This window comes from Silurus aristotelis (genome assembly GCF_946808225.1).
Source record: "Silurus aristotelis genome assembly, chromosome: 4".
Taxonomy (NCBI): Eukaryota; Metazoa; Chordata; class Actinopteri; order Siluriformes; family Siluridae; genus Silurus; species Silurus aristotelis.
The window spans coordinates 4,210,301-4,222,606 of NC_139577.1; the positions used below are offsets into that span (position 1 = coordinate 4,210,301).

The 12,306-nt window shown below is 38.6% G+C and overlaps 1 protein-coding gene across 1 annotated transcript in view; it reads right to left on the minus strand.

Annotated features, from left to right (window-relative positions):
• Positions 1 to 9,771: 9,771 nt before the first annotated feature.
• The window catches only part of runx3 (RUNX family transcription factor 3), a 49,712-nt gene continuing 47,177 nt past the window's right edge, over positions 9,772 to 12,306 (minus strand). The window contains exon 8 of the mRNA XM_083540497.1: positions 9,772 to 12,306. This exon is cut by the window's right edge and continues 178 nt beyond it. Coding sequence (XP_083396623.1) covers positions 11,967 to 12,306 — 340 coding nt within the window. The 3' untranslated portion in view covers positions 9,772 to 11,966.

Below are 12,306 nucleotides of genomic sequence, written 5' to 3' on the forward strand. Positions count from 1 at the left end.
CGCGAAAAATCTAATCTGAAGCCGCGAGTGTCTTTGGAAGTTTGGAGTAACATAAGTTTGTATTAATAAATTACATAAAAATGTTCGAAAAACTATTTAATTATTGTATTATTCATTTAAAGTAGTAAATAAAACATTTATGACAAGTAATTAACAATTTTTGTTGAGTTTAAAGTAAAGTACATCTACAAATCCCCTTGAAAAATTAACCATCAAATAGAGAGAGTAAAAACCTCACGATTTTTTGTTACTCACGAGGGGTCATGGAAAGTAACCCCCGCGAGTATCGAGGTTGCACTGTACTGTATATTAAACTTATCTATGCCTAGAAACAGTGCTGCATTGTATTATGTAGCACCTTCGTCTTGAGGGAACATGGTTTTGTTTTACTGTGTACTGTATTGCAAAGGAACATTTCCCAAAATGGATATACCACTTTCACACATTGCACCAGTGTACATGCACCCATAATTCTCTGTTAATTGTCTGTGTCCTCACTTAGACTGTATCGCCAATTTTATGTGTTTGGAAAAGTAGCAGAAGAGAAAAATGCGAAATTTGAAAATCGTCAGACAGGGAAAAAGCCTGGAGAAAACGGGAGGGTCAATGCCGAGGTTACGATATGTTTAGAGTAATGGCACAAACAAATTCTGTTCAGGGCCACTAATTTTTCCAAGTCGTGGTGCCCTTTGCTATGGTTTTCATTTTCAAAAATGATAGTCAGCACTCCTCAGAAGCCAGTTTAGATCATGAGGTCTGATAGCCATGAGGCGTCTGAGGCATTAATACCACAGGGGGTTCAACACGTTTTTTTTTTTACATGAGCTAAACTTCACCTCAGAGGGATATAACATTTCTTTATATGATATTTTCTTGCTGACACGTCTTATGATTCTTACCCCCTTTTTACCCCCCTTTGTCTCCCTTATCCCAAACTTACACAGTATGCCTTATTATGTGAATATTTTCGTTTTTTTCATCTCCCCTTATTCCCCTGAAATATTTGAGAAAACCTTTGTTCCCGCTCTCATTCCTGGTGTGTTATGTCTGCTCTTAAGGGCAATTATGGTTAAACATGACTCTAAGCATGACAGGCATTGTTTCAGGCCGAGCTAGTTCTTCTCTTAGCTCATCTTGTCAAGTTATTTTCATATATGTCAGAAAAGAAATTGCAATTATTCTCAATTCTGAGAAAATTAAGCATAAACATCCTCCTCCCAACACTCACTGGCACACATGCACACACCCCACACACTGAATACGGTTGGAACAAAGCCACAGATGCTCTTTTCAAATGTACGTTTGCTTGCTAGAGGAAATCTTCACACCTGCATTTTTGTTTACATTCAGCTAAAAGGAAGACTTTATGCGTTATTTCTCAGCACCATACTGCTAAGGTGATAAAAATAAAGTAATCACACCCCCATTCACCGACCATCCCTCCCCCCCACATGCCTATGTGCACAAAGTCCCCTCGAATTCTTTAGAAATATGTCTTCACCCACACACACACACACACACACACACACACACACACACAAACACACACACACACACACACACACACCTCATGATCGTAATTGTAAACCTGTTCAAAGGCCTGCTGGGAAGAATCAGGACTAAACAATCATTGAAGGTGAGAAAGTTAAGTACGATAGATAAGGGGATGATTAAAAAAAAGAGAGAAGGTGTGATAGATAGAGCAAGAAAAATAGGGTGGTGTGAAAATTAAAGAAGTAGAATGATACAGGTCGGAGAGACGGGTACAAATAGACAGAAAAGGAAATAGAGAGAAGGTAAGAGAGACAGATGGGGGATATGCAAAAAATGAAAAGAGGAAGATAAGAGAAACGATAGAGAAACAGGAAGGGAGAAACGGTAAGACAACCAGAAAGAGAAAGAGAGACAGCATGATGGGGACAGACAAGGACAAAAAAACATAGACAAATAGTAAAAAAATTTTAAAAGAGAGATGGGAGATAAACATGATACTTTTTGAGAAAGCAGAGAGAAAGGTAGGGCAAGAAAATGTAAGAAAAGACAGACAGAAAAACTGAAAGAAAGACTGTGATACAGAGAACATGAAAAGGAGGAGAATGAAGAAGACCAAAAGGAGAGAACATTTAATAGGAGGTGTTTTGATACTAAGAAAGATATAAGACTGGGATTAGGCATAAAAACGAGTCGGCAGTAAAAGAGATATAGATGATAAAGGAGGGAATATGAAACATTAGATACAAATACAAACAAGATATTGTGAAATAATCAGCATAGTGGTGGGGATGGGGGGTGGGGGTGGGGCAAAGGATTGAAAGAGAAAGAAAAAAGTGAGCATGAAAAAAGTGAGAGATGTGTCATGAAAGAACGACAGCAGGAAACTGTTAAAGAGAGAGAGCGAGAGAGAGAGAGAGAGAGAGAGAGAGAGAGAGAGAGAGAGAGAGAGGAAGAAAGGAGGTGTTGATTACTTTTGTTTATCAACTCATACTAATAAATACATATAATAATATATTCTTTCTATAAATGTATTAAATGTATGGAAAAGAGAAAACCGAAATATCACATGTACATACACAAGTATTCAGACCCATTACTTAGTACTTATTTAGCAGCAGTTACAGCCTTTTTTTGTTTATGATGCAACATGCTTTGCACACCTGGATTGGGGGATTTTCTGCCATTCTTCTTTAAAAATGCCCTCAAGCTAGGTCAGGTTGGATAGGGAGCATTGGTGGTTTATGTCAGGGCTCTGGCTTGGCCACGCTAGGACATTCACAGTATTGTCCCTAAGCCACTCCTGTGTTGTCTTGGCTGTGTGCTAAGAGTTGTTGTCACGTTGGAAGGTGAACCTTTGGCCCAGACTGAAGTATTGTGGAACAGGATTCTATTGAAGATATCTATGTAAAACTTTCTTTCGGCTTCTTCCATTAGGGGTCGCCACAGCGGATCCTTCGCACGTTTTTACGCTGGATGCCCTTCCTAACGCAACCCTCCCCAATTTATCCGGGCTTGGGACCGGCACTGAGAGTGGCTGGGGATGGTTCCCTGACCGGGGATCGAACCCGGGTCGCAGCGGTGAGAGCGCCGCATCCTAACCACTAGACCACCAGGGAACCTCATTGAAGATATATATGTATTTTTCTCTATTCAACTTTTCCTCAAGCTGCTTTGACCAGTTTCCCAGTCCATACTGCTGAAAAACACCCCTTGCTTTACCATGCTTTACTTTTGGAATGGAGCTCAATCAGAGGTTCTTGGTCACCCCTCTTCCTAAGGCCCTTCTCCCCCGATTGCATAGTTTAACCGGTGACCAGCTTATGGAAGAGTCCTCTGTTGTCCCAAACTTCTTTAATGCAGCAGAATTTGTGTAGCCTTCCATCTGTGCCTTGCGATCAGGCTGCAACATAACAAAAGTGAAAATAGTGTTTTGACTGTGTGGGTCTGATGTACTAGGCTCTTTGCACCTGTTTTAGATATAATTAGTTGCCATTCTGCCACCCAAAAAAGCCTGTTATATACAAAACCGCCAAGTTAAAGCATGCATGCGGCAACATGCAAAATGTCCTCTCATTCATACGTATGGATTTGAAGTAGGATCACACAGATGTCAGCTCAAAAAACAGGTGGAGAGATGAAACGTACAGCCGATTGCCTTTTTCATTTGATGTACTAAACTTCGTGGTAAGCTATTATTATTTTTCTTTGCCTCACAAAATTAGCCAAATGAAGATTTATCTATACGCATCATTGCTGGGTATTTATTATTTTTTTTCTGGAAAATGAAAAAAATCTCTATGAATAAAGTCACATAGGAATTTAATCTGGAAACCATAAAAAATCACTTCATATCTTTTAGTGGGAATACGGTAGACAGGACCCTGGAAATGATCTAGAATAATACCTATGTATACTGTGTGTACACAATTACGTTTCATTGGATTACATGAAAAGGTTTTTTTGCACCCTGCTTAGACCCTATCCAACAGGGAACCAGTCTGTTATTAGAGTTCTATATAAAACCCCTAATGGTCTTTTTTTACATTGTCTTTGTGATTTAAGACCCAGACGTTTTTACGCTCTGGCCTAATTATTAGGTTGTGAATTTTTCTTCCTGGTTTTGTCTTGGATTATTTCTAACTCTGATTACATTTGGTCATTTGGCAGACCCTTTCGCCGCAATGATGTAGATATCAGGAAGACTTAAAAATTATTTATAGTTGAAAGTGTTTTAATGTAAAACCATTTTGAGATTATATTTATGTATGTTATATGAAGCTTATTACAGCTCCTTTAGTAGAAAATAAAGTCCTCAAGCATCAGTTCTTGTGCTTAAAAACAACTTTAAAAACAAACCCCATATTTTTGGGGTATAACCACAATGTTGCAATCCACCTCTAGTTTGGAAATCAGGGCTGAAAATGAGTTGTCTTTGTCCCCTTACCATGTTTGTCTGAAACCTGGCCTGTAGGGAAGTGAGTGGGTGTGGAAAAAGGCCTTCACAACCTCTTCCCTCCTCAATCAAATAATGATCCATGACCCTCATACTAACTATCTCAAGCTCTGTCTTGTGTTTTTGTCCTAATTTCCCAACAAAATTGCAGGAAACACAATCTATTCTCGTTGGACTTGTTGTTTTCTTTTTCTTCCTTTTTTTTCCTTCATGTGAGAAATAAATGTTGGGTATTGATTCTCATGCAACTGCATGGGAACTGCAGCTTTTGTGCTTTTTTCAGGCTGGTTCTTCCTACAAGCGAGCGTACTGGAGTTACACTGTACATATAAATACATTTTTACCAAGTTTACCAAATGCAAACTTGACCAAGCTTATAGCTGTGATAACCGATAACAGGAACTTACTTGTTTCCTGGACGTTCCATGACGTCAACCACAATTACAAATTAATGAAAAGTATCATTAAGAGGTCATGCGTTAATAAACAAACATTTCAATTGTAACTGTCGTATTACAAGAATAAAACATTTTCAGGTAGTTTTATGGGATGTTACTTTTCCACTTTTGTGGTAGTAGCAGACACATTGGTTATTATCCCATAATTCAGTTATTGGGAGTGCTTTTTTTTTTTTTTAATACGTAGGTGTAAAAAAATCATTACAAAAGCACAAAAGATAAAGTCATAATGAGTGTATATGTGCTACAGTATTTTCTTAAAAACAATGTAAAAGGTCTGTGGACCGAATATATCCATTTTATTACAGAATTCTTGACTTCGTTTTAATTATCCACAAGAGACTTACTGTATATTTTTCATTCAGTCACGTCCTAAATTGTATACAGAGCAATATCAACTTTCCATGTGGAACTTGCCGTCTCTGGAAAAGAAGAATCGAAGAATCTAACTGGGTTTATGTAAGAATCCATGTAGAGCATGTGTAGTAAATTTATTTTCTAGAATATTTCTTACTGAATCACTTATTTAGCAGTGAATATATATATATATATATATATATATATATATATATATATATATATATATATATATATATATATATATATATATATATATATATATATATATATATATATATATATAGGAAAAGGATGGCGTTTCTATGAGTGACACGTTTTTTTAGTTAATAATGAAAAACAGTTTTTGGTAGTGGAAACTGGGTTTATTGGTAGTGTAATGGGCACTGAAGCAGGACGATGTCACTGTGGGAACAAGCGAGAGAGAAAGGGGAAGAGAGAGCGAGAGAGAGAGAGAGAGAGAGAGAGAGAGGGCAGCTCTTATTGGTCTCAGCAGAGTTAAATCTGATGAGAAACACTACCTTAAAACAGACTACTGTAATGAGACCCCCACTCTCTCTCTCTGTCTCTCTCTCTTTTATATTTTTTGTCTAATCCCTCTTTATTTATGATACCCTCTCGTCCATCCCTTCCCAGAGACGTGAGAAGGGTTGGCTTATCACTGTCAGGGTCCCCGTGGTCAAAACTTCACAGGAACTGTGTGGGAACCGTGATGTTGGCCGAGCTGTTCCTTTCCCAGAATCCTCCTCTCCGGTCCGCTTAGGAAACATTCCCGGACCGGTTCTAACTCGCCGCGTCTTCTCACGAGCGCTGGGAAGAGCGAGGCTAATGGCTTCCGCATGGACGCAGGTAGCAGTGACCCAGGAAGTGGTTTCAGTGTTCCATGAGAAACCAGAGAACGTTTTGAACTTATTATTTGCTCTGTTTTTTTGGGGGGGTTTTTTTGTTTGTTTTGCTTTACTTCCTTGTTTTTGCCCATCTAAAGTGATCTGGTGTGTATGACCTATGTTAAAAGATTGAGTATAAATGGTGACACAAAGCAACGCGACCCAGTCGGCTACGTGGAAAAAAATCACACCTTTTTAAATGTGAATTTGCTGCTTGTAAATGCGTGATTGTTGTCAATAATTAAAATAACACCGTTGCAGGTTGTTCTGCTGTGGTGATGTTTATTAGCCTGTAATTGAAAGTGTGTTCGTAATTATTAAAGATTATGTGAGACACGTTTTTGAGGGAAAGGGTAGCTTCTGATCGAAAATTGGTAAATGACAATCCCCATAAGTTGCTCTGGATAAGGCCATCTGCCAAATGCCATAAATGTAAATGTAAATGTTGTGTGTCGTCCTATTACCCCTAAAGTTCTACAGCTCCCATGGGAGAGGGAACGAGAGCGTGTGGTTCCCATATCTCTGGATGTAATCAAGGAAAGACAATGGAACATATATGTGTGTGTGTGTGCGTGTGTGTGTGTGTGTGCGGACGATGTCAATGACTAGCAGTGATGCTAATGACACAAATGGAGATGTAACAGACTGTGTGGCAATGTGTGTAGAATGAATAAGTATGTCTATGAAATCAATGCCTTCCTGCAGCCTAAAGGCCTCTGTTTGCGTGTGTGTGTGTGTGTGTGTGTGTGTGTGTGTGAGACATGAAATGAGTAATTCTCCTGAGTTCCTCTAATTAAAAACTTGTTCTTTCAGCCCTTTTCACTCTGTGGGAGAGCCGTGCACTGAGATCGTGTTGAAACACAAGGAAAAAGTCACAGTGCTGAGAGAAGATGGAGATTCTGACTCAATGTTGTGGGTTTTGAGTTCTAGTCTTTTTTAATGGGTTTTGTGGTGGGAGATTGTGGGGGGTGGGAGAGCGTAACTATAATAATGTATTTTAATTCTTTGACTCAAAATGCGTAACCTTCTAACTTTAACATTAACCTTGCCTTTTATATAGAACCATATTTGTATAACAAATTCACAATTTACAGTCAATGTTACTTACTGTGAGGAAATGTTTATTTAGCATATTTGAGTAGCGTTTTTATAGGCAGTCCTGTATAAGAGTAAGTGGAAAGGCTCTAAGTTTTCCAGTAGGATGGATTTATTTAATTACACACACACACACACACACACACACACACACACACACACACACACACACACACACGTATATATATATACGTGTGTGTGTGTGTGTGTGTGTGTGTCAGTCATATTTTAACAATTTGCAGTACATAATTTATCTAAACAGTACATCCTAGCAGTGTCCCAATGTACTGTACCTCATATACGCTGCTACGTTTTCCTGACTTGTAAACATTTATTTATGTATTTTTTTCATCATTATAAGATAATAAAATCATAAGTCAAACCATTGGAACTTAATGACTACCTTTATATGTATGCACACGTACACTGCAATGCTGGTTAATAACATGACAGGTTGTGTTTCTTTGTTTATCTTAATTTCAACAGAACAATGCTGGTGAGGCCTGGACGTGTTTTTTTGGAGCACAAAATTTAACTAAAAAAAGGATTAAATGTATAAACTCTATATACTTTACACCTCCAGTGTCATACTTAGGAAATAAAATAACAGTTGTTGCCAAATGACTGCAGTGAAATGGGAATAAAACACATTACGGTGTTGGAATTATCACAGCAAATCCATTGGACAGTAACTCTGGGTAAAGGGTTTAATTCCTTTCTGAATTGTGGTAAGGAAATGTGTGTACTTGTGTGTAAGTATGAATGCCAGCTATTTCAGGATGACAAAATATACTGACTTGAAAATGATGCTATTATGTCATCACATCTCATGTTTTTTCAAGCAGTTGTGGTAATTAAAGAAAAGCTTTATATCTTCAATGAATTTGTGTGTTTCTGGCTGACAAACAGAATAAGTAGCCTTTGTCTGCTAACAGTGACGATGTGTGAAGCATTTCAGGTGGGAACAGTTCCGTAGTAAGTGTGAATACGTGTTGTGCGTCTTGCTTTCACACTAGCCCACACACACACACACACACACACACACACACACAAATGAACGAGTGTAAGTTTCTGAGAAGAAGTGACACACCCACACACCTACATCTGTCTTCTTTTTGCTTTAGCTGATTAAATACAGGGCTTTTGTCCTCTGCGTGAGTCTTGCACACAGGACAAAATATTTGCCCCACAGCACATCCAACAGCGAAAGGAGTAGCAAAACAGATGAATGGAAAAAAGGGAAATTGGTGGGGGAAAAAAGAGGACTATGGAAGGAAAAAAAGAGTTTTTTTTGTGATGGGACGGAAAAAGATTATTACTTTTACAATATTTATTTCTTAATGGATTGTGGTGTGTGATACAGATCCTACTCTCCACCTTTTTTCTTTCCTTTATTTTCCGGTGTGGTATACATTAAGCATGCCAAACCATGCTAAAGTGAATATTTTCCCCACATGATCTTTATTGATACATTTTGTTTACACCACAGAAATTCTTTCATCATTAAAGAATGAGAAGCACTTTTTTATTCATTTAGAGCTATTGTCAAAGTAGAAGAAAGTATAGTTTTGTAACATACCAACACATGGCAGCACAATGTTTCACGCACAGTCATAGGGGGCACTCAGTTGGTGCTATTCTTACCACGTGTGTTACCACGTCTGTTATTCTGACCATGTGTGCCCTCTGTTACCAAGCTCTCTTTACACGTTTCTCACTTTCGCACCCACCCTACTCTCCAGAATTGGCTCCTGCATACTTCGTTCTTCTTCCGAAGATGAGGTTTCCGCTTAAAGGTCACCGTTTTTACACCACTGTGGAGATCCAGTGCGAATTGCATCGAAACTTGATTGAAACTATAAATCAGACTATAACTCTTGATTTTTACAAAGCAAACTTGGAAAGTGCTAATTTATGTGTTTCAGGAAGAGTTAGGTCTTCAACCGTCGCTTAAAATAGCCAGGGACTCTGTTGTACGGACATCTAGAGAAAGTTCATTATTATAATATTATTATTAAATAATATTCTGTAATGTATATATTTTTTTGTCTGACCAGCCACAGTTGTGACTCGCACTGGATATGTTTTTGTTTTCTATGTATATAAGTAGGTTGTCAGTTCATCTTTGTGACCTCAGTGATGAGTCAGATTTAATCAATCAGTAGGATTCCAGGAACCCAACTAATTCTTAATCTTAATTGTTTTTCCTCAAATATTTTATTGTTTGATGTTATTTTAACATGAAATAACATTAAATGATGTTATTTGATGTTACTTTAACATGAAATAACATCAAGGGAGGTGGTAGCTCAATGGTTAAGGTCTTGAACTTTGGATCAGGAGATCATGAGTTTAAATCCCAGTACTACCAAAGTTGTCACTACTGGGCTCTTGAGCAAAACCCTTAATCCTAAACTGCATAATTGTAAGTCACTCTGAATAAGGGCATCTGCCAAATACTGTAAATGATGTTTATTGCACGTCGAGTGTTGTGCTCACATAGTGCACAAAAATAACACAATACATGTTTTATTTTTTTATTTTTTTATTAAAATGCATCAAAAACTACATTGTTTGCACACAATGAAGGTAGACTATAGCAGAGCATGGTACAGAGTCAAAAAAATTACAATATACAGTGAATGAAAAACACTATTTGTTCTTTAGGAAATGAGCCACCAAACACTTGGCGCTATACTCAACACACACGACACAACTGTTTGTACAGCTTGAGATGAACCTTTTAGTCCTATCGTTTTTTGGCTCTTTGGGCATGCAAGTCACCAGACTAGCCATGAAAATTACAAAATGCCTTGATTTAATAAATACACAGATTTGGTCATTAGTCTAAGCTAAGAGACTGGATGATGGGTGGATGTACACATAAATGGATGTAACTATAAAGTTTTCTGCTTGTGCTTTCGTTATACATCGAACTGCCATGAAGGGCTATAAGGCATATTGTGTGTGTCATAGATGTTTCCTGAGTCATATTGACTGGATTGTCATTAGCAAAGATCGCAAGCCCAAATCTGGAAGCATGGAATCGAACTCAACACTATGAATCGCATCGAGAAAGTAATTCCACGTTGCAGAGGCACTTGCTTCCTAGATTGAATTATTTTATTTAATTGAACGACAGCTTCCTCGTTCCTCTGTTGTACAGGAACTTCTCTCGCTCGTTTGCTCAGTGTGAACCACGGCCCCGGGCTCAGGACGTTAATTATGTACAAACGACAAAAGAAAAAGAGACGAAGCGGCGTCACAAAGGCTTCAAAGTGGCTTTGGAGCGGAGCGAACAAAGAAGGCGGCATTAGGAGAACCAGTGGCCTAAAGAATGGCTGGCGGTCGTTGAAAGACGATCTCACTCCCACACTCCTCGGCACATACTCGCTCTTTTCGTCCTGGTTCTCCCTTCAGGTAGGGAGAGCAGGTGTGGTGGAGTGTGAGCGGCTGGGAAAGGCCTCTGGCTGCTCAACTATTGTGCACAAGACACACACACACAAACCTGAAAGGAAGGGAGGAACATATTTCTGGCCACTTTATTTCCACTGTGCAAGCTTGTGTGTGGTTTTGTCATTGAAATAATGAGAGATGATCAATTTCATATGTAGTTATCATCTATCGTTTCAGTTGCCTCAATGATGTGAGGAAAGATGGATAATTAAGGCGCTTAAAGCTACGTGTGTTCTTCATTCTTTACGAGGCTAGGGTGACATCATTAAATGTAACACTTTGGGCAACAAAAGGAAAGCGAGCCATCGTGCTTGGAAGTATATTCGATTATGAGTTATCATTACAATGAAATTTGACCTCTTTGGACTTGTTTTTTCATGGATAAGATTTCCTGGGATTTTATTTTGAGGGCTTTTCCTTTTTTTTTTTTTTTAAATAGAATGTTTTAGTGCACTAGAGCTACATAGGAAAAAAATACATTACGTTTAAAATTGGTAATCATTTCATAATTTAGAAATAATATATTACAGTAGCATGACTGGCAATCTTATATTAAATCATAGAAGTGAAAAAATACAAAGAAAAAGCTAAAAAAAAAAAAAAAAGATAAAAAACAAAAGATAAATGCTTTTTTGTCATCCTGGAAACCTTAAGAATAATCATAGAGCTGGCTCAAATAAATTAAAGAAACCCAAACCATATTACTTAGTTTAGACAAAAAATTATGGCTTGAAACAAACAAACAAAACAAAAAAAATTATTACTGTAAAACTGTTCATACAACAATTGTTCATGATTGTGGTAGACAAATAAAAAAACATACAAAAAAAACAAACAACTGCATTCATTTCGTACGCTTAATATCAATGCTGTACCGTCAAAAAGGTAAAAGCTGATTGTAGCCATAAATAAATCGATTACTTCGTCCCAATGCAGCATGTCCTCAGGCTTTCTTTAATGTCGAAGGTCATTCTCTGAACTTCCTGAAGTGTCTGTTTTTTGGTTTGGCCATAACTCCTGCTATTATCATCCATCTGCTCTTGTTACAGAATAAATCTAAAGGTCAGTCTGTTAGAGTCTGTGCTATTTTTTTTACATGAACTTCTTTTTCCACTCAGTTCAGTCTTAAAGCACATCAAGCCTCGTGAAATACATGGTATACCATTTAAACAACTGAAAGATACTGTCTCTGAAGGAAATGAAAGCAAAATGGAGGGGGGGTTAGACTTGACTGAACATGCAACTCTTCTGTCGTTCTCTCCTTCCTCAGTAAGGCCTCCAGACTGACTCGTCCATTCGTCCCGTTGTGCTCATGGCACTCGGCGAGTTGCTGTGGCTGCCGTCGGCCTCTACGCCATCGCTGCCACCGAGCAGGCTGCCGGCTCCTCCTCCTGACCCCGAACCTCCACCGGCCGCCGTGCAGGAAGTCAGCATGCGGGTGGGTGAGCGCTCTCCGACCGTGCTCCCGGCGGTGCCGCCTGCAGAAACCATGGAGAACTGGTAGGAGCCTGCTGATCCGGTGCCGTAGTACAGGTGGTAGGGGGACGAGTTGGTCTGGAAGTGCGAGCTCTGGTTTTGGTTTCCAGGGTATGGAGGGGGCAGGTAG